At 35.5% G+C, this 24,479-nt stretch overlaps 1 protein-coding gene across 8 annotated transcripts in view; it reads right to left on the minus strand.

The window, feature by feature from the left end:
• The window catches only part of LOC149539264 (myb family transcription factor PHL7-like), a 51,640-nt gene extending 30,644 nt beyond the window's left edge, over positions 1-20,996 (minus strand). For 3 of the 8 annotated variants that reach the window (XM_089800590.1, XM_089800596.1, XM_089800594.1), the window contains exons 1-5: positions 20,178-20,996; positions 18,757-18,961; positions 18,480-18,556; positions 18,273-18,312; positions 7,132-7,186 (exon numbers count right to left, since the gene is read on the minus strand). In XM_089800590.1, the coding sequence (XP_089656716.1) occupies positions 7,132-7,186; positions 18,273-18,312; positions 18,480-18,556; positions 18,757-18,961; positions 20,178-20,426 (626 nt within the window). In that variant the 5' untranslated portion in view covers positions 20,427-20,996. Of the gene's footprint in view, positions 1-7,131; positions 7,187-18,272; positions 18,319-18,479; positions 18,557-18,756; positions 18,962-20,177 lie in introns of all 8 variants that reach the window. The other 5 variants (XM_089800589.1, XM_089800593.1, XM_089800595.1 and 2 more) reach the window with 3 other exon arrangements.
• Between the last annotated feature and the right edge of the window lie 3,483 nt (positions 20,997-24,479).

Genomic DNA, 24,479 nt, shown 5'->3' on the forward strand with positions numbered 1-24,479 from the left:
GCCACCCCTTCTACGATTGCATTCCAGCTTGTCCCTGTTATCCTTCCTGCCTCCATGGCTGTTCCACGGGGTAATGTCATTGGCCCACTTTAACTAGCAAACAATCATGCCCTGCCAAAAGCCTCTTGAAAGAATTTCCCCAAGTTCACTGGTGATGGGAAAACCTCTGCTAACAAGCACATAGCAGCTTTCTTTGTTGCATGCAGTATTGTTTGTCCTCAGCATAAGGATGTAGCAGTAAGGATGTTTGTAGAGACTCTGGTTGAGAACGTTGCTGATTGGTTTCAGCACCTACCTGTGGGATGTATAACGACTTGGAATGATATGCGTACTCGCTTTGAGGCACGATACAAGAGTACAAAGGATGAACATACTCTCCTTACTCAGCTTACCCAAATAAAGAAGGAACCATGTGTTCCTATGAGGGATTTCATTGCTAAATTCAACAAACCGGTTAGTAGGATCCCCACTACAAGCAGACCTATTGCCAACAACCTGAAGATGTTCTTTATCAGTTCCATACCACCTAACATATGTTTTCAAATCAGACATGCGCAAGTGGCTAATCTGTTGGCTGCTCAGAACTTGGCAATTGGGCTGGAGTATGATCTGATTGCAGCAGGGAAATGGAAAAGGGAGATTCAAAATGGAGCATCTTCAAGCTCTGTCCCTGGTGTGATTAACAATACTGAAGTCATGCATCAGAAGCTATCTAATGAAATGATTGCCATGAAGAGGCAAATAGGGAAAATTGGTCCTTCGCTCTAACAACCATATCAAGATTTCCCTCGAAGGCAATAGGAAGGTAAACAATTACAGTTACTGTCTACTCAGCAGAGGCTTGCTATTGAACCACCTCCGAGGAAATAAAACATGTGCATTTTTCATCTACGAGCTGATCATGATGGTGATTCCTGCCCGGAAATGAACAGATATAGGCAGCTCATTACCTCAAATGAGCTAACCATTGAATATCCGGAAAGTGAAGACAATTCTGCTCCCCATGGCGACTCTGGAACTTCCTTTTTGGAGTATGAATTGGATTCGGAAGTTGGAGGCCAGTGCTTCACAACATTAGATGGGATTCAGATGACTGTGGCTACAAGAAGTCAGAGAGAAAAGAAGCCTGTGAATTCTACCCGTTCCCGGAACATAGCAGTTGGTCCCTCGACAGTTGCAGCCGGAGCATCTACTTCATCCTGGAGGAAAGAGCAGTCAAAATTTGAACCAATGGTAAGTCCCCTTCCCCATTTGACATAATACAGTATTGTAAGGATGCTCGTATTCAAGTGTCTCCCCTAGAGTATCTTAAAACTCACCCAGCTGAATTACAAAAAGGGTTCATCGGATCAACAATTAGGAACTGGGCTAAGACCACAACAGATTGGGTAGGCTTGCTCCATGAATAAACACTTTCGATAATAAATGAAAATAACACCACTAACATTGGCTTTGAGGGGGGACAAGGACTAACAGGTCACAGCGAATCCAGAATCGCATGGCAATGCCTTATTCATTGGGTGACTAAGGAAAAGGAACACGCGAAGCGACAAACACACAAAATAAAACAAAAACAAAGACTATGTACGAGAGGGAACAAAAGGGACTTGATTAAACAGATTTCAATTCTTGCCCATTATAGGCAAGAGGCAAAGGAGTGTCATCCAGATATTCTAGCAGAAAAGAGTTATTACTTAGCACCCTTTGGATTTTGAAGGGACCTCTCTATAGAGAATCAAACTTCTTATGTAACCCTCTAGATTCTCTTCTCTTATCCCACAAAAGCACCATATCTCCAATAGAAGTCCCTCTGTCAAGCTCTTTTATCAAATATTTTCTTAATAGTTCTCTGATGCTTTTCGATTGTGTCCACCATCTTTTCTCTTTTTTCTTCTAACTAATGCAAGTACATGATTCTCTTTTCAACGCCATACTGAAACTGCTCATCCTCTATTGCCTTCTGCAAGTTTAAGGCATTAAGTTCCAAAGTTAGAGGAATGGCAGCATCAACTCTGTACACCAACTGAAAAGGAGATAGGACAATAGCTCAAAGAGCGTAATACAAATTCTTATGCCAATCCCTCTGGTTCTCATCAACCAACTTGTTTACAACATTCACCAAGTTTTTATTGGTAGACTCTGTCTGACCATTCCCTTGAGGATAGTAATTGGATGAATGGCTGAGGCTAATATTATTCTCATAACAAAACATGGTGATTTTCTCAAAAGAAAAGTAGCAAGCATTATCAGCAATTAACTTTTTAGGCACCCCAAATCTTACCAAAATATTATGTTTCAAAAATGTATACACAACCTTAGAAGTGGTTTTCTTCGTAGGGATGGCCTCAACACATTTAGCGAACCTGTGGCAGTCAGGATGTAGGCATGTCCAGCAATTAAGGTAGGGTTAATAGGGCAGATGAAGTCCAAACCCATTGTTGGAAAGGTTCATCAATAACCACAGGTCTCAATGGTAAGGTAGCTAGCTGATGCCTACCAGTGAAAAGTTTGCATTTCTCACACTTGGCCACCCATTCATAAGTATCCTTGAACATTCTTGGCTAGTAGAACTTCTGATGGAGGATCTTGAAAGCAGTCACGAAGGCTGAGAAATAATAATCTGACATATATATACATATAGTAAGAGAGATTATATTTGTACATGTTAATAATGTAATTATAATTATATGTGTGTGTGTGTGTTTTACATATGAATATACAATAGTTTAGAACTTATTACTTAATATCTTGGCCCGAGAAGAAAGGAGCTAAAATCTTTCCGAGGGGCTCGAATAAAACAAAGCAATGGATCTTTGTCCCAAGATAGGGTGGTGGTCAGCGCTCCATAAGCCTTCATGATATGGACTTGGCCCTATAAACTTTGAGGAAATCCATTTATAGTGGTATATAGGCCGACTTGGATAACATCAACTCCTTCCATCTTTGAGCTGAATTAGAAAGAAGGTTGGACGTGAAGGTTAAAGACATCTTAAATGAGTAAATCTAATGAGAAGCATGACTAATCCCAACCCTTAATTAAGAAATTTCAGATAAATTAAGTAAAGTCCCAACAGTGGACATTACAACATCCTTAAGGCACTTAAGGATGATCTTTAGAGTGTACAAAATCAACAAAAGATATATGCAGTGAGGCACAAAGTTGGGAGAAGTTTTGAGGTGGGTGATTTACTTTTCTTGCATCTTCATCCCTACAAGCAGTCTTCCTTGATGAAAAGTGGAACAGAGAAATTATAGAATTGTTCCCACGACTTCTACAAGATTTTTTGGAATTGATGAAGTAGCTTAAGTGCTAGAGCTACCGGAGAATACAAGGATTCATAATGTGTTTCATGTTTCTTGTCTCAATAAGGCACTTAAGTAGCATATTGCATCATCGCTTGAGCTTCCAACATTGGTGAGGGCAGACTGGTTTTGGGTCCTATTGAGAATCTGAATATCAGGGAGAGGAGATTGAGGAGCAAAGTAATCAAGGAGTATCTTATTAGATGGAGAGACTTGCCCATTGAGGATGCCACATGGAAAGGCATCCTAAATTGTAATTGTTTAAGGGTGAGCAATTTCAAGTAGGAAGACTGTAATGTCCATTTTCAAAGAGTGGTCAAAGAGACTATTTAACCTTATTTATTCCCGTTGGCTAAAGTCTAGCAATGAGGGGTTAATTTAATTAATTACTTAATGTTATCCAATGAAATACATTTTGAGTAATGTTATTTGATTAAGATTTCGAGTAATAAAGCAACATAAACTGACCTAAGTGAAATATTCAAAGGTAAATATTAAAGTCACTTTATTATCTGAATTTATTATTTTATTTAAAGTGGGAATTGTAAAAGAGTTTTTGAGAATGCTCCTTGGGTTGTTATAAATATGAAAGAGCATTGTGGAGCTCATTTTCACTATACTTGGTTTCTTTCTTCTGCTTCGATTTTGGAGAGCTTCTTGAGAAGTAGTAACACTAGGACGAAAACCCTGATATCGGCTTTGCTAGTGCAAAGTTCTACTATAGCTGATTGCAGGAGAGATCACTCAAATTTCTCATTGGGATGCAACAATGGAGACTTACGGAAATTTGTTGAGTTTTTGTTGAAGACAAATTTGAAATTTCAGATATACTGAAGAAGATAAATGCCAAGAAGAAAGGTATTGAATAATCTCATATTTGTTGAAGCATGTATTGTGTTCGGCCATGGCAGATATATTTGTACTTGGGCATGAGACTTTGCTAGGTCAATAGTCTCATATTATACCCGTGAAATGGCATCATAACTGTCCCATGCTAGGCTTGAACACTACCCAAAAACTAGGCACAGGTCTGGACGTTGAATCCATGAGTTTTTATGACATTAAAGTGGCTAGGGGACTGTATATGAGCAAATACGAAGGCGTAAAACATTCCAGTAAGGTAATGGGTCCCGTAACAAGGACTATTGTGGTGTCACGATTATATATTCAGCAAAGAACGGAAGCATGTTCACTAACATGGTTGCGAGAGGTATAGAAGAACCACAGTAACACCGAGAAACAGTTTGCACACCTTTGGAAAGTGCAAAAATTTTAAAAACTATATCAATCAGATTCCAAACCTTAAAAAGTATAAAATAGCTACAGAAACACTCAGAATATAGTTGCAAGCCTATATGTGACTTTTGAAGGCATTGAAGGGGTCATTACACGTGTAGGAGCAGACATCATTGCTTCATGATCATTGTGAGTGTCAAAATTAACCTACTGCCTGGGATTTGGCTACTTTATGAGGTCAAAAGTATTTATGATTTGCATTGTAATCTGTTCTGAAGGATTGTAATAAGGAAATCAATTTTCATTCACACTTTGTCACTTGTTTGAGTTCATCTTTCGAATGTTGAAGTGAATATAATTATATACTTGTGCATTGAACATCAAGATAGCAATATAAAACGGTATATCCACAGTCTGAAACAAGATACTAGCATGCAATCAAAATGTTTGATGTAATGTCAATGAGCTGAGTTGGAAGGAAAAGTGGAAAAATTTGTTACACAATAGGCACATAATCTTATAGAAAGATAGATGGTATAACTCTTGAGAAATGCATAGCCATGTTAAGTACCCATGTACATTGAAGCCCCTCAAACTATAAGGAGGAGAAATCCTATATATCAAAACTACTCTCCAAAGAAAGGTAAAAGAAGAAGAGAAACTATGTAGCTCACACCACCACTGCCGCTGCCCCACCCCCCACCCCTCCATTGTGCTACAAATAATGTAATATCTTACACTGTCAATAGATGCACAGTATTAGTGCTTAAGGTGATCCAAAAATGCCTAAGCTACACTGAGTTCCAGGGACAAGGACGATCAGACATGTGAAGCTACCTCTTTATGCAAGTCAAAATACCAAAATAATGAATCTACCTCTTTATGGAGGAGTAAATAATGAAACTACCTCTTATGTAAGTCAAGACTCAAAATAGTAAAATACCAAAATAGCCACAAACAGAAACAACAGTTATGAAACTGCCATGCAAACTACAAAACCACCATGAACACTTAACGCAAAATCATCACTTCAAGCAATTACAAAATCAACCAAGTGGTTGTGAAAACATCATTTAGCTATTCCAATTCCTTCAACTTGTGGAATCCGTAACTTTCCCAGGCAGGCATGAGATCAGGTGTCATATTTTGAAAGTGAGAAACTATTCGAGAGGAACTCGAATATGCAATTATATTACACAGTAAATCTCTCTCCTACACTTTTTTCCCCTGAGACAAACCTGCATTTTATGAGGTTTTAACATGCTGTAAACATTACCAATAATCAATTAACTCCACTAACTTTGACATTCATAACATGATTTCAGAACAAGAAGCCAAGAGAAGTGCAGAAGATAATGAAATGAAATCTACAGAGCTGTCCATATTTCTATTTCTAACCTCAGGATTTTGTTCGTGTGTTTTCATTCAACAAACATCAGCTCTTTGTTTGGGGGGGGAATTAAAGCTTTAGATTTTATCCATTTATTACAAGGGTTAATATAATATAAATCTGTTGGTTTCTTGTTGATACACTGGAATACAGTTGCTGAAATAGTATGGTTCTTATGCTGGCAGTGTAGGTTTCTGCTCAAGGGGTTTCTAGTCTTAGAACCATTTTTTGTAAGGCTTAAATTAAGCTTTGTAAGTTTTCATTTGGAGCTCGTGTGTTTTTGTTTCAAAATTCTGTTACGTATATGACTGATGATGGCTATTTCCCCTTCAAATAACTAAAAATGTTTTAATCCTGCTGCATTGTGTTCCCTCAACTAGATAAAATTGAATATTAATGAAAGCAGAAGGAAAATGATATGTAAAAGTTAAACAAATGGCATCAAAGTATTGTGATCAAATGGAAAGGCCAAAGGCTTCTCATGACGGAGATCCAGGTTCAAATCCTCCAAAGTGAGATCCCAATATCCAAGCATGTTATAATAGTATCCAGGCAGTTGGAGGTGTCGCACTGCTATTGTTATGCCCATGTTGGAGCAGTGAAGTCCAACAGTGGATATGTGGTCCTCAGTGGAATATCTTACAGGGTGTGGGCCCCAAAACTAAACCCTCGTTTATTTATAATTGAAGGAAAACAATAAGAAGTTAAATATATAGTAGTACACAGAAGAGACTCAGAAATAAGGTTGTAACCTATGTTGCTGGTTTGGTTTCGGATTGGGTGGTTCACCAATTTTTAATTTGTAATTCAGTATGGCTGCATTTAACTATACTATATAATAAATATGTATAATTTGCACAAAATTTACAAAATCAAATACATTAAACAGCTGATAATTTATAATTCAAAATCAAATGTAATCAGGTCACTTTTAGCATTACATTAGGTCTATTTTTTATACAGCCTTTAAAAAAGTGATCTAGGTTTTCAGGGCAGGCTGAGCTCAAGGCTTGTGGATCTACTGAATACTGGGGATGGCCACATATGTCAGAACCCTGAGTAATCCCAACATGTATAGAAGAAGGGAACTGTACCGGATATAAACTGGTCCAAGTTGAAGCTGGGTTTCGAAGAAATCCAGTAACATAGGTTCTAACTAATACAACTAAAGCATTGATTACATCTGTAGAACAAAAACTTACGTTTTCAACTCCAAAGATGAGATGTCATGTGCGTTTCTCGCCTTCTCCATATTTCCTGTCGCAAGATTAAACCATTCAGACAAAACATAAAATGGATATTGTTTTAATATTATCAAAGAAAAAATTCAACACTTCGGTTACAACTAAACCAAATTAAAAATGTCCACTGGGTGATGTTTTACAACTAAACACAACACCACAGTTTTTTTATATATATAGAAGTTACTTCTAAGTTCAAACATCCAATAAAATAGTAAGCCCACTTTCAATTATCATGAAAGATGAAGTTTTTTATAACATCTATTTGGAAACAATTGTGTTTTATCCACTTTGCTATCTGCTGTTTCAAGATAGTCTATAAAATGAGAACCAGTGGAAATATCCAGATGCTCTGACAATAAAGTTAGTTCAATATTCAAATGCATCTCTTAACTATCAAAAAAGGTATAGCATGTTTTACTGCTATATCATGACTTAGGCTACATTTCTCCTACCTGACTCTCAACAATTTCAGTCTAACAAATTTTGTATATAATCTAATACAGCCTTGACAAAGAATGCACTTTAATAACTACGTTTAACTACAAAAGAAAGTTTGCAACCACTTATGAATGCACTCTAAGTTGTCGATTTGGGTTCGGGGATGGATTGTTCGTGGGTTCGGGTGATAAAAAATTCCATTGGGGTTCATGGGTGGGTTCGTGAATAAATATATATATATATATATGTATGTAGATATACATACATGTATGTAGACATGTATATGTACATGTATGTGTATGCATGTATGTATGTATATATATAGTATACACGTGTGTATGTATGTATGTATATATAGATACATATATATATGTATGTATGTATATATATCTATACATACATGTACACATACATATATACATACATGTATATACCTATATGCATACATGTATATGTATGCATATATATACATAGATAAATATATATGCCTTATATATACAAAAAAATAAGAGAATGTGCACAATTGTAAAACTAAGTCATTTCATAGTATGAATATACGTTGCTCGATCATTGATCAATGCCAAATGTCAAAGATAAACATTAAATACTCACTCATTAATCTATGTTGATGATTGTAAAGAAAATCATACATTAAATTACTAAATTGCAAAATGAAATTTTAAAATATAGACTAGTTCATCAGATAATAAAGTTTGAAACATAATGACAAATGACAAATGCTTAATAGTTTCTCAGTGATCAATGATCATAGCATCAAATGCCCTTCAAGGGTCAAATGGGTCATCAAAAAATGAGGGATCAATGGCTTCATCCCCGGCTGCAATCTAGATCCTCATCATTGGAACCCAAACTGGTTCCACTAGGCCTAGATGTTCCTATATCCTTCTCCTCCTCAATATCTAGCAAGGTAATTATAGCTAGATACTGGCTGGTCATATCCAAGTCAGCAGACTCAAGTAATACATCCCACAACTTCTCTGGCCTCTTCTTGTATTTTGGATCCTTGCGTGACAGGAGGCACAAGTTGTTGCGAATATATACCAAGTCCTCTGCTTTCTTGGGACCCAATCAATTACGCTTTACTAAGTGATTAAAGGAGTATGTACTCCAATTCCACTCGGTAGCAAAAGAGCTCGCAACCTAGTGAGACAACTAACAAAAAAAATTTAAATTATAAATTAGAAATTGTAATACAATAGGAATTTAAGAGTGCTATTTCTACAAGCTAAGTGGCCATAAAAAAGGAGAAAAAATCTTAAAAACTTACTTCTAACAGGATCTTAATAGCAAGAGGAACCTAGTGAGACAACCAACAAAAATTTTTAAAATTATAAGTTGTAATTTGTAATACAATAGGAATTTAAGAGTGCTAACTCTACAAGCTAAGTGGTCATAAAAAGTGGGAAAAAATCTTTAAAATTTACTTGTGACAGGATCTTAATGGCAAGAGGAACCTAGTGAGACAACCAACAAAATTTTTTTAAATTATAAATTATAAATTGTAATACAATAGGAATTTTAGAGTGCTAATTATAAAAGCTAAGTGGCCATAAAAAAGGGGAAAAAATCTTAAAAACTTACTTGTGACAGGGTCTTAATGGCAAGAGAATGGAGGTACATATAATGTTTCCCATGTAAGTACCACCATCCAATGGCATCCATTCTACTTTGGTCATTGATTGCATTAGGGTCTGCATTCTTTCCTGAGACAGACTCTGCAAGCTCTCTCCTAACATTCGATGCCACCTCATGATCACTAAAGAGCATGCTCAATGCCTTCTTATACCCACTAGCAAGCTCAGAATCCCTATATAGTGGCACTCTACTAGAAATAGAAAGTGTCTCACCGCTATAATACTTGGAGAAAGTGCATATGCCAAGAGGTGTAAAGGTGTAGTCATCTTGTTCCAGCGACGTAGAACAATTGCCTCCACCTTTTTGTACAAGGTGTCCTCAAGATCCTACTCTCTCCTATGAATGACCTTGGATGTCAAATGATGTTCATTTAAGTTATCTTTATGTAGTGTTAATTAAAACTAACAATCAAAATCTCTCAATACAAAAGGATAAAGCATTGTATTAAAATTTAAAAATTCTCTCCTAGCATGGAGTCTATGGCATCATATATGTCCCCCAAACAAGGCTCATCAGTGGCAGCAAACTAAAGCATAGACATGATGGGCTCGGTGAATTCTAATACATAATCTACACTACCCCACCAATCATCATCCAAGATCATTGTCTTTACCTTTTGAGCCTTTGTTGTATTGGATTGCTTCAATACACTCCGTTGGTTGCTAATAACCATTTGGGACAATGCATCTTTCCCCCTCACGAGTTGTCTAAGGATGATTGTCTGTGAAGCAAACCTTGTTTCAGCAACCTATTACCATGTTAATTGTAAGTTAATAACACATTTCAATAGTAAACAACACAAAAAACATTTTATTCAATTATGTAAAGTATGACACAAAATGATAAATGAAACTAAATAAAGTTTAAAATTTACCTTCAATAATTCCAAGTGGGAGAAAGTTCTGAAAATTGCTTGCGACATATGGTGATTTGTCACAAACATTTGGATCTCGTTACCCTTGTACACTTTTTTCACCCATTCAGTTTTGGCACCGATTGATTTCATCACCAAGTACAAGGAGTAGATGGTGCATAGTGTCCAAAAGATATGACCATATTGTGCTTCTACCAAAGCACCCGTGGCCCTACAAACTTTAGCATTGTCCGTCATTTCTTGGACAACATTGTCAACTCCCACAGACGCTTTGGAGTTAATGAGAATTTGGGAAATAAAACCTGCATCCTTTGCCTATATTTCACAATCAACTGCCTTCAAAAACATTGCCCCTTTGGGGGAGACAGCAATCACATTTATTAATGGACGTTTTTTGCAATCTTTCCATCCATCAGAGACAATACTCACTCCTGTTTGGATCCAAGAATCTCTTATTGGTTTGAGGAGGGTTTCTGCATTCTTTCTCTCACTATGCAATATGGTGGTTCTCAACTTTTCATATCCAAGGCCTCAATAACCACAAGGTTCTTCATTTATTGCTTCCACCATCTCTCTCCAATAAGATGATCTTACTAGATTGAATGGAAGACCATTCATAAAGAGGAAACGCCCTACCTTTATGTCAACAATTTCTCTCAATTCATTTTGAAATGCCCTATCTAATAGGCCTTTCTTGCAAGTGGTGGATTGGGGTGTTTCTACTTCTTCATCCATGGAAGGGATAGGTAGGAAGGGATGTTGCCTAGTGGTTGTTTGAGAGGATGGTGTTGGTGGTTTGTGCTTTGTTTTTTCTTGTTTCCCCCTTGACACTAACCTATCAACCTCTTGTTGTTATTTTAACATGGCTGCTATTTGAGCAGTCAACAATCCCTTCTTATCTCCATCTGGGCCCTCACACATAGTGATCCCTTTACCCCCATGGCCTATTAAATGATGTTTAACTCAGTTATAGGAGCTTCTATATTGGGTTTTGCAAAAATTGTATTTCTATATATACCCCCCGCCCCGTAGCACATTGTTCAATTCTTGTTGTATACTTCCACAAAGAAGAACTTTTATCAATTTTAAATCTTTGGGATCCCTTCCTACCCACTAAACTTTGGCTACTCATTCTTGAAATTTATAACAAAATTAAAATTATATATTTCAAAACTTATACAAAAACTTGATAAATTTTAGAACAATCAAAAACTTATAACAAACTATCAAAGAAGCAAAAGGAAGGATTAAATGCATACCTGGAACACTCAACACTGATTATTGGAAGGATTTGAGACTCCACAAACAATCTCTACAACCTTCTCCTCAAACTTGCAAAATGGGCACACCAAAAAGAAAGAGCAAAATGAGAAAGCAAATGAGAAATTAGATGAGTGAAATGTTTTTTATTAGGCTCTTTTTAGGGTTCCCAAAAAAAACTATTAAAAAATGCAATCTTTTAAGTTTTTTTTTTTCGTATTGGTCCCACTACCGCGGGCCCTTCCTGAGTCTGTCGAGGTCTGTTCGGATTCACCCGGGTTCACGGTGGGTCCGGCCAAGGTCCGGATTTCAGACTGTGGGTCCGAAATCTTTTTGACGTCAATACAAACTTCATTATTGCTGCTAGCTATCTATACTTGTGAAAACTTTTCTGTTTTTATTTTTCTTTATTTTTGCTAAAAACGTGTTAAATGGTAATTTTGTCTATTCTATGCCAGATGTTATAAATGTGTCATCCTTAGAAAATCTACGTTGACTGCATTAAGGACTTCATTACTATAGCTAGCTAGCCATCTATTTGACCATATTCGCATATTATAGGTGAAGTTTTTTCTGTTTATATTTATCTTTATTGTTTGTTGGTGACATGTTAATTCTGTCATTTCAAGCTAGATGTAGCTTACAGTCCCATTGCCCTATTTGGTTATATGTGGATATATATAATTTCCTTTCTTTGATTAATTCTTCTTTCTTTATTCTCTCTTTTTTGTGTCAATTTTGTGTACCTGGAATAACATTTTCTGGCCAACCTGATCAATAAGACAATTATTAAAATATGATGAAGAGGAAAATTGGCCATTTACAATGAGCAAATTGGTCTTAAGCTCATATTTTGTAATATAGTCACAACTATATATTGTAGATATCTAATCATTATATGCATTTTAAATACACGTTTATAGGGCAGTAGGTGTTAACAAGTGAAGCAAGCAACCTGCTGCAACAAACGAGAATTTCCCCCTATGTAATAATTTATTTTTCATAGCAATATGCCATCTGTTTGGAGTAGTGTTCCCTCCATTTTCTCCTAGATTTGCACATGCGATCCTTTTTTTTTTTAGTGAACAGGTGCCCCTAGTACTCAGTATTTCTGTAATTGTACTTTACAGTATACATGTATGCTTTGCTGAGTACAAAATCACGTGAATATGAGTCGAATGCTGATTGAGACCATAATAACCTTGAAGAAACATGGACAAGCAAACATAGGTTTGGGATTTCGTGCATTATACATAGTTATTTCATTCAACAATAAATACACTCCAAGAAATTTCTAAGCTCTTCTAGCACTTATATGAATACCAAGAAACTTGAGAAGATATGAAACTGGTGAAGGGCTATTGCTACGAATTAAGTTTAACATCAATGGGCAATGAAAGAAAGCAGCACAACTATAATTGTATTTTAAATAAGTATCCAATTCATTTTAAACACATGCTCTATATGAAGATTAATAGCAGAGAAGGCATACACATATTAAAAGTTAAGAAGCCAAGCAGCTAAATCAATTAATGAGCTGAAGGCTTGTATTTATGTACGTGTATTACAAATCAAGATAGATAAATAAAATATTTGAGCTTTCTTGTATTTTCAAGAAGTTAATGCACAGTTGGATGCCAGTTAGCACACAAACAAGGTGGCAACTAGGTTAAGTTGTCGCATCGGGAAATGTTGAAGGGCACTGTATTTATTGTTACAATGTTGATTTAAACGCTGATTAGTGAAGACGGAAAAAGCAGGCTCAGGTCTTCAGTGAAATCCTGAAGGCTGTGCAAGGCCATTCATTGTTCATATGGTTTTGCCAATTTGTGGAATAACGGTCTTGTGAAGCTTAATGATTTCACAAACCTAATAGAATATATTAACCATTTCATGTTGAAAGTTGAAGAGAGAACAAAAGAAAGAGACTCGCATAAACTTACATTTTAAACAAATGAGCAACTTCTTTTAAAACGTGAACTCTATACAAAGATGAGAACCAGAGAAAGAATTCACAAATTAAAAGGTGAGAAGCTAAGATTCTAAACCAATTAAATAGCATAAGGCTCATCCTTGTGCAAATTTTAAAATCAAGTTGAATGGATAAAGTATTGGGCTTTATTGTAGTTTCAAGAAGTTAATGGACACTACTAGCGCATGCATGAGGTGGCAACTAGGGTTATGATATTGGAATCAGGAAATATTGAGTGGCATTGTGTTGGTTGTCACAATGTCCATAAGTGTGAATTTGTGAGTTTGGGAAAAGCAGGCTCAACAACGCCTTGGCACTTGTGCATAATATAGCAAAATATTGAAGGGTGATACCATTAATATTGTTTTGCCAATTTGTGGAGTGAAACTTCTATGGAGCTTAATAATTTTGTAAATATGTGCACTAACAGAAACCACAAACCCCTTGGCCTTGAAGTTTTTGGGGGAGGAAAGAGGTAGAAGGAAACCCAGGAAAAGGGAGAATCTCTTATAAACATCAGCCTTAGTATAGGTCATCTGCAGGTAAAAACGAGCAGCCCAAAGGCCAGAACATAAACTGACCAGCGAATATTAAATGTGATTTTGGCATTACCTGCAAAAAAGCACGATAATCAACCAAATATGAAAATTGATTCAACACTCTATGTTTAAAAATTAAATTAAGTGCAGGCCCTATGACCTTAAACCATACATGTAATGCATACGAGAAATTTTGGGACCATCAATAGCTTACGTGCATGGACAGTGCCCCAAATGAAACCTTGTATTGACTCCTTAGAGAACACAATGAATCTCAAATGTTAATGATACTCGACTGAAGAGGTTGATGAACCACTTCCTTTAGTGAGCATTTGCGATCTCTTTAATCTTCGACTCCTCCAAGCAGGGATGCCCTTAATTTTCTCTTATAATGCCCCTCACATTTTCTCTTATTCATATCTTCTTTTTCAGGAGGGGACCTTTCAAATTCCTTGATGACTTGACTCTTAATCCAATTTGGCCCTTTCTTAATTGAAAATTTTTAACTGCCCTGAAAACTTAAAAATATGATATGCTGGGTGAGCATTTAAGAGCATTACTGTGGACTTGATAGTGCTGCATATTAGGACTATAACAACTGCACAAGATTCCCTGCCCACAATAAGGATCAATTCCCTAAAAAATGTTTCAAAACCCCTGCAACTTATTAAAGATGCTCACTGAGTTAGTTTCTTGAGTCATTCCAACAGGATTTACTTAATTTCAAAACTCTTTTCTCCATGATTTCATAGGCACAAGAGTCAAAAAGGTTTTCTTTCCAACTTCTCATACATTCATTTCCAACTCTTTTGTCCATGGTTTTCAAGGCCGAAGTCTCAAAGGTTCTCTTTTCAACATCTCGTACACTCATTTCCAACTCTTTTGTCCATGGATTCATAGGCCCAAGTCCCAAAGGTTCTCTTTTCAAATTCTCAAACAATCATGTATGTTCCGTAAGAGATTATAAAATGACAAAAGAGTCCATTTAAGAAACATTACAAAGGACAATATGCATCATTGCAATTGCCTCATCTATTGAAAATGAAAACCTCTCATGACACATTACCAAGTATGATGCATTAGAGCTGGGTGACCCATGGAAACCATAAACAAACTTAAGGAAAAGATTATGTCAAGAATACTCAAAAACAAGAAGCCTGCTGGGCTAAGAATACTTACCACGAGTTTTCTCTCTTTCAAACATCGTCATTTTATCTTGAAGATGGACTCGCCATTGAGAATGGAAAATGCTTAGACATGAACCTATGCTATCAACTTCAATTTTAGTTGATACATAAACATCATGTGGCATCAACCATCTCCAATGGAATATGTTATAAGATTGCGTTCATGATTACACATTCATTGCCAATTGGTAAAACACTAAGAACATATACCCCAAAAAACTAGGTCAACAGACTAATAAAAATCAACAAGTTGAAGGCCCAAGAGCGAAGCCTCCATTTGCTTTTCCGCAACCTTAGCCCAAGTGACAAATGCCTATTAAAGCAAAGAGACCTAAAAAGTCCATACTGCCACTTTAAAAGATAACCTAAAAATATCCATACTGCCAATTTGAAATATAACCTATAGGTAATCAATGTAGAAAGTGAGAACCTAACAATAAAGCAACAAGTTAACATTTTTCCACTCCAACAACCGGGACATGTATTGGAGAATAGCCAACTCCTTATGTGAAGCATCCTAGCTTTCTCGCCTTCTAATCCCCCAAACCCTTCTTCAAATACCTTTCAAAGGAGATAAACATTATTAGATTGGAAGATTCAAGTATGAATCCAATACTCAAACACAACATCCTAAATACAATCTCCCAATCTATTCATAAAATCCTTAGAAATAGATGCTCTAGTCCAGTGTTGTCATGTCCCTTTTTCTTAAAATTACGCTAACCAAAAATAGTAAGTTTTTTTTGTTGTCCAAAAATAGTAAGTTGAAGGCTTCAGGATACATTGGAATATATCATTTATTTAACATTTATATTGTGCTAATACAAATTACAAATTTCTGGCAAATAAATAAATACTAAATTAAATATTGTGTTTTCATGAGAATGGATTTTGGAGGTTTCCTTTGGCATTTTGTGGGCATCTTTAGTTGTTGTGAACTTGTGAAGGTTATATGGGTCATTGGTTGCTAATGGTAGTTCTTTATGACAGTTTCCAAAAATATTATTCTTTCTGTCACATTCAAGTTTCCTCAATTTTGAGTTAGTGGAATTTGGGTGCCCAATTTGAATTTTGAAATGGATTTCAAAATATATTATTTCTGTTTCGTTTTGGATCATTCTTGTTTTGGTATATTCGATAGAGTTTTGGCTTGTTTCTTCAGAAGCTGATAAACCTCGGGATGATCTAAGATTGGGAGGATGAAGGTTGGCGAAAGTAATCTCATCCAGAGGTTACCATTGTGCTTAAGGATTCAGCGGTTTCAACAGGTTTTAAAGTTTGGTTTACAGGCTTGAAGTGGCAATTTGGGGCTTGAATGCTTTATTTGCTGCAGATGTTTATGGAAGCATTGTGAGCATGGGTTTTCTGCCATATCATTGTATTTTCTGTTATTTTATTATAATAAACCTTGGTGTAGAGTTTGGAGTGTTTTCTTGCAAATTGGGTAAAGTTAAGTCTGTATCTTTGGGTTTCATTTTGCTTCATTTTGAAAGAAGTTGCAGCAGATGTAATTTTATTTTTTGCAGCAATATAAGACAGAAATAATAATATATCCTCACGTAGCAAATCTGTATTATTTATTATAAATCAATTGCATTAAGATTTGTTGTCGTGTCAATGTGAACATGGTGTATTACCTAACTCGTTCTGTATTAAGTCCTATGCACACTTACATACTTCTGAAACTTAGGCACAGGACAGATTAAGCTCCAAGAAAATGATTCTTTCCTCAACATTCAAGTTTCCTCAATTTTGAGTTAGTGGGATTTGGATGCCCAATTTGAATTTTGAAATGGATCTCATAATATATTATTTCAGCTTCATTTTTTATCATTCTTGTTTTGGTATATTTGATAGAGTTTTTGCTTGTTGCTTCAGAAGCTGATAAACCTCAGGATGATCTAAGGTTGGGAGGATGAAGGTCGCCAAGAGTAATCTCATCCAGAGGTTACCATTGCGCTTAAGGATTCAATGGTTTCAACAGCTTTAGAGTTTGGTTTACAGGCTTGAAGTGGCAATTTGGGGTTTGAATGCTTTATTTGCCGCAGATATTTATGGAAGCATTGTAAGCATGGGTTTGCTGCTATATCATTATATTTTCTGTTATTTTATTATAATAAACTTGGTGTAGAGTTTGGAGTGTTTTTTTGCAAATTGGGTGAAGTTAAGTCTGTATTTTTGAGTTTCATTTTGCTTCATTTTGAAAGAAGTTGAATCAAATGTAATTTTATTTTTTGCAGCAATATAAGACAAATAATAATATATTCTCACGTTGCAAATCTGTATTATTTATTATAAATCAATTGCATTAAAGTTTGTTGTGGTGTTAATGTGAACATGGTGTATTACCTAACTCATTCCGTATTAAGTCCTGTGCACACTTACATACTTAAGCTTGATTAGGTCATTTACTTTTTGTGTCTCATATCACAGGATTAAGAAACTTGTCATGATTTTACCCTATCTTAGTGTTGCATCCATATACTTATAACAAGGGTGTCTTCACTTATAACAAGGGTGTCTTCACTGTATATTGTGCCAATTTCATTTAATTATTGGCTTCACACCATTTCCATTGTTTCTATCTTGTGTGGAAGGTTGTTTTGGTTGCAGGTGATCCTTGGGTTATCATGGAGTTGATCAACAACTCTTATAATTGCTTCTTGAAATTTACATCCTATAGCAAGAGCCATTTTAAGACTCTCCCACAGCACTAAGAAAACCAATTCATTATTGCCTGCCTCTTGTAAATAAACCTATAAAGGAACATGCCACATTCGAAAACTAATAGAACCATGTTTATCCCTCAAGACCCACTCAAAATTCAAATTGAAGAAACCCACTCTCAATGAATTCCAATAAACATTACATTTATGTCTATTCTCAATCACACTGTTAACAATGGAATGTTCTCATATATAATGATGCGGCCATTAAATGAATTTTGATGATTTCCTCTCCAAAAAAAATATTGCTCGATGCCTATGTCATAACTTGACATTGTACTGCTTAGTGCTTATTAAGTGGAGATATTAACAATGAAGGATGCCCATTGAGATTTATCAATTTCTGTGCAGTCAAGATAGGTAGAGTAACAAAAACATTTATAATACAAAATAATTTGTTTTAAAACAAAAACAAAAATGGTTCATGCAAGGGAAATAGAAATTTACCATTTGTGTAATCTGAAATATACTTTGCGATCCGATACTTCTGCAACTTAGGCACAAGACAGATTAAGCAAAGAATGTACACCCACAAGACAAACAATCTCTATGCACCTAAAGTAAGAGGAGATAGTAGAAGATGACAGGCAAAACCTCTACTTGCAAAGGTTTTTCACATGATATATTGTCTAAAGGGAATGGAAATGACTTCACCTGCAAATGGCTTTTCACATGATAGATTGCCAAACCCTCTACATTCATCAGCTTTAAAATGCCTTTCGGAGTCGCTCCTGCATGGCCATCACACTGTCATAATCAGCATACCCTGGAAAGCTTGCTAGAATAGAAAAAGGAAAAGTCGATCAATCTAATTTTTCATTATCTAGATTCTACACATTACTTGTTATCGTCATGCTTAGCTTATTAATGACAAATTTTATCCACGCACAAAAACTGAACCTCAGACATGTTTAAGCTGCAGGGCACTCACTCTCAGGACCACCAAGTTTGTTACTCGCTTCCACAAACTTCTCATGGAGCTCTGGTGTCCATCTCAGTCGTGGCTTACTAGAAGCCCCTACCCCAGGTGGACTGCAACTTGCAATTAAATGATTTCTCATTGAAGAAGGCAAGGATTGCTGGTGTAACTGCAGCACAGGTGAAACAGCAGACTCTGTAGTTGCAGGCTTTGGAATCTGACATATCGTGTATTTAGTATCAAAAATAAGTCAATGACTAACAAAAATCTCAAATCAATTTGTTGGAAAAGACAGTAAACGACAATTATCCAGAAAAATGCCTACAAAAAGGACTAATTAGACTTTTCAACGTATAGTTACAAGTTCCTGACTCTAGCGTATTGCAAATATTGTGACTTTGGCCATTTAACAGAGAAATCAGTCGTTGAATTCCAACAGTTAAATTTCCTTAGATCTTTAAGCATCCATTTATAGTTCCTAAAGTCTCAAACAGATAGCTAAGAATGTGCACAAATTAGAGCCCCCCGTGATCTGAATATTAATGGTTCCTAGTAACTTTAGGAAACCAACTTCATATTCCCAAGATCCAAACAAAGCAATTTTTTCCTTCATATAACAAAGATAAGATCTCTTTCAATTGTAAGCTACATATAGGTAGTTTTAAGTTCAGTTTAACCAGGATTCCCTCTGATGTTTCTTATCTCCAAATTTCATATCTATACTTAAAATTTTGTTGGGTGCAAACAGAAGTTTAACTTATTCATGCTCTCAAATAGTATATAGAGGAATTGAACAACACAAAGATTTCTCAGACCCTCAATGAACTGAATTGATAATAGTTTACAAAATGGATACAATATTTATAGACTGCTAAGTTAAAATAAGATGAAATTGCACTACAAATAGTGAGTTAAGGGATTCAATAGTAAGATTTTCTTCAACAACCATCAAGATTTTGTCTATAAATATCAAAAGTTTGTCAATCATAGGGATAAATTTTAGCATTCTATGATCTAAATATCACAATTTCTGGATGCTCCAAATCCTAAAAATCAATTTCTCAATACCCCAAATAAGCAGATTTCCTTTTCGGTGGTGATTTAATTAACATGAATGATGTATAATGATGCACGGTTAACAAATAAATTTCTAGATTTATCTTCAGGAAAGTTGAAGAGGGGCCTATTAACACAAAAATGGTAGGCACGATGTTTCCTCAAAAAAAAAATCTTAAAAAGTAGAGATTAAGATCAACACCAAGCCACACACCAATTTGGGGCATAAGAAACTCTTATGAAAGTCCACAAAGAGCGTTATTTCTCATTTACCTTTTACATTGTTTGAATTTTACCGCTAGGTTTTGACATCTATGGCTATGCTCGGTTGAAAACTCAATATATAAAAATAAATGTAAGAGTACAAGAACACCTACATTCATAACCGAATTCCCAACGAGGAGGTCGCTCCAATCGTCACCAACCAACTGCTCTGTCCATTCCGGCCATTCAGTTTGTCTGGTTTGCAAACAAGGTAGATTATTTTCCGTGACACTTTTGCCCCACATTGGCTCCACATTCTGATAGGAAACGGAAACAGGAGCACGAGCAAAAGGAAAAACAAGAGGAGAATCCATGGCTGTTCCTTCATGAGGTGCAAGTTCAGCCTCCGAGTTATTGTTCATTGAACTCAAAAGACCCTTCTTTCTAGCCTTACTTCAATTTCATAATTAATCTATGCCCCCCATCTTTGACCAGGCTAGACTTCTACGGGGAATTATAAATCAGAATTAACTTTAGCAGGGCGTCCTCCAAAGTAAATTGATTCTTGATTGGTTTTTTTGGGTTCCGAGACGACACCGTGCTCTTCAACGTTACTAAAATCATCTCAGCGATAAAGCAGAAGTGAATTTCTGACCTCCATGTAATTACATAAGTTATTTGGCTTAAAATCTCCTCCTCACACACTGGATTGAACAGAGAGAAACTTAGGGTACAACAGAGGACAATTGCAGGGTGTCAAAAGAAGAGAGTTAAGTGGTCCGTAAAAGAAGACGAATGAAGAATTGTTCTGCAATCCACTGCAAATTATTCTTGACCTTGACAAGACATAATTGGTGGGGCTGAAGAGGCTGATAAGTGGAGGAGCTTGATCAGCAGCGGCGTAAGCGCACTCACTAGGACACCTTTACTCCACAAGGAGAATCCTGAAACTTGCCGCACCTCATTTGAACAATTTCTTTCTAAAACAAAACAACTCCATAAGATAGATATCATCATCCTTTTCTAGTTTTGGATAATTGTATGTGATAGTGATCATTGACTAAACGGTCTATCATTTAAAACTATATTGACTTGTATGAGATTACAAAACTTCATTATCTATTATAAAAGTTGTTCTTCGTATAACACATATCATAGCACTTTATTGTATGTATTTGCATTATAGTTCTAATATTTAATATAATTTAATTTAAAACAAATTTAGTAAAATTAATAAATTAATATTAAAACAAACTAATTTTTTATGTAGTAATTTTAGTAAATTTATTATATTTTATAAAAGATAATTATGTAAAAAAATTAATTATATATTTATATTAAATTGTAATATTATCAAATAACTACTTATTAAATTAATAAATATTCCATTCGAATATGCTATGTTCTATGAAAACAACGAACATGGCGAATTACTCGAGGAAAGCAGGAAAAAAGAACCATGTCAAAAACCAAACCTCTCCCAAGTCAAATACAGTCGAAGGGGGGCAACACTCTCCAAGTTAGAAATCAATTTGAAATACTCACAATGATCCAAGAAAATCAACAAATCTGCAAAACTCCAAAAAAGTCGAAAGGCTTCGAAACCCTAATCCGACTTCACAAAGAACGCAACACTGACATTCAAAAGAATTAGTATGGCATAAATGAATATGAATGGAAGACAATTGTAAATAGACAGAAGTCTAGATAAAAAGGCAAAAGACTGAATACAAAACCACACCAAAGGATCGAAGGTTTAAACCAGTGACTAGAGAATCAAGAGGTCTTTTAAAAAAAAACCAAGTATTTTAGTGGTGAAAAACAAAAATCTCCGCTAAGGCAATGCCAACACAATAAGCGATCAAGTCAGTCCATCCTATTATCTGAGCCGAATAATATACCCTTAGGCCCTTCCCGTCACAAATTAGGGCTCCAACAGAAAAATAGGAATCATATGTCTCTATACTAAAAAACCATCCAGGAAAATCGATTCAGAAGGAAGCCAAAACATCATCCTTGTCAGCATAAATTCCACCCCATCAGAAGAAGCAAAATCTATCAAGCAATCCTAGTGAAGGAAGACACTCTAAACAAAGCAATTCAGCTGATAGAGACAATGTCGACACCATAATCATTAGTGACATATACACCGAGGCAAAATGGTAGGAATGCCCTGAAAAAGGTATTTATGCATATTGGAACGGTCCAACCAAATTCAAAATCAATCTGGAACGAAACCTAGCCAAAATCTACGAAGCAATGGTAAGTACCATAATATCCCATACAAAGCATTATTGGTTTCTACAATGTCAAGATATAGAATCTAGAAATGAACTATTAGAATTATCAAATTGTTTTTACAAAGGGCATCACATAGATTTTATAGCATGGCAGCCAAATTTCAGTGAAAACTATAACAACCATAAATAGGCAATCAAATGGATGGAATGTGAAAACATACCATCTCAATTAAATGACAAACACATTATAAAAAGAATAGGTCAATCTTTGGGAACTCTAATTGGATTTGAAGCTAGTAAATATAAAACAAACAAAATAAGATTCTTAATAAAAACTTAACAAAGCAATTCCATAGACAAGAAAATTATAACAAATAGATCAATCTACAAACTAACCTTTACTAAATATACAAGAGAAATTAATAACATTATAGGAACAGACTTTAACAGCATTAATATCAAAAATAACATTAAGAAAATACAAAGGGCAAGCAGGAAAAGGATAAAAAAATAGAGGAAAACAAGGCAAAAGGAAGTACAAAGAAGGAAAGAAATAAAGACATGGAGAAAATAGAGATAGACCAACAGACTCAAACAGAGAATTCGGTAAGAAAAGAAGAGGCAGAATATGGATGGATGACAAACATAGATTATCAACACTCACTAGAAAATTTTAGAAAATGTAAAGAATGCAGAACAAAGGACTCAATAGATGAGATGGAAATCAATGTTAACAAATTAAAGATGCTCACTTATGAGATATTGCTATTACAGAATGATCTGGAAGACCAATATATCATAGCAAACGCTAATCATACAATACACAAAGGTAAGGAAATTTTGAAGATAGACGCAGAGGAGGAAGCACCAAATAGAGGTAATACACAATTAAAACCAATAGAAGAAAAGATAATAGTGGAACAAAAAAGGAAGAATTGTAATAACTAGTTAGAAACAGGGATTTTGAGAGAAACTAAATTAGAGCAAGAAGTAAATCAAGAACTAGATCAAACAATAGGGAAGAAAGAATAGTATCTATATATCTCGCCAACAGAATCAGCCCAATGGAGTAATGTAACTATTAGGAAAAAAGCAAAAAAGAAGAGTTATAAATTATGGTAGGCACCAAGCAATGGGAAGGATATGTTTAGCCAGAAAACAAAGGAATTAGGGAGGGAGACAGGTACAGAAAAAGCTGCATCAGACATAGAACAGATTGATAAGCGAATAAGTATGCAAGAAGAAAAGCGGGAAAATCAAGAAGAGGTAATATGGGAGGATTATGGATCTATGGTAGAAAGTACTAATAGGTAGGATGGAACAAAAGAAAAAAGATTGGAGGAAGAAGGGCAAGCCCTAGAAATAGAAGAGGACCAAATAAACAACCAACTTATCAAAGAAATCTTAGCAGAGGACAAACCGATAATAGAAGAATCTGAAATTGCAGAAAGAGCAATCAACCAAATAAATTTGGAAAAATTGAGTATAGCTATGAATCAAGAAGGTCTAAAGACACCTATATGTGGAAAACTAAAATAGAAATGAGGACGAAAATCATTAAAAGAGTTAAGGGAAGCAGCAGGATAGGCAAAGGAACAAACCAAGATTATAGGAACTCTACAAGGCAGGAAGGGGAAGAACCTTCCCAAGGAACAATGAAAATCACTACATGGAATGCTAGGGGCCTAAACGCCCTGGCAAGAAACACTTATTGAAGTGTAATCTAACACTATTTGATACAAAGATTCTAGTAATCCAAGAAACAAAATTAAGTAAAGAAGAAGGTCTAACATTAGGACAGAAATTAGGAACATGGAAATTAGAATTTAACCCATCACAGGGAGCCTCAGGAGGAATGGGTATTATTTGGAATAACTAGAAAGTCAATATAGAAGACAGTATCTCCCACTCCAATTGGATGGGAAGCAAAGTTTCTAGCACTAAAACTAATCTACAGATGATAGTAATAAATGTCTATGGACCTACACAAACTACAGACAAATTAACAGTTTGGAGCGAGATCAATACCTTTCTTAGTACATTTCAGAATGAGAACATCATTATTGGGGGAGATTTTAATGCAATCTTAAATAGAGATGAAAAATATGGTGGGACAAAAACAATGTCTAGAGCTACAGAAGATTTTAGAGAATGGACAGAAAGGAACTCTCTCATTGACATCCCAACAAAAAATGGAGTGTATACTTGGAATAATAGAAAAATATATTTTAGCTA

Source organism: Cupressus sempervirens, chromosome 9, assembly GCF_028749045.1.
Source record: "Cupressus sempervirens isolate cs-2001-9-10 chromosome 9, ASM2874904v1, whole genome shotgun sequence".
Lineage (NCBI taxonomy): Eukaryota > Viridiplantae > Streptophyta > Pinopsida > Cupressales > Cupressaceae > Cupressus > Cupressus sempervirens.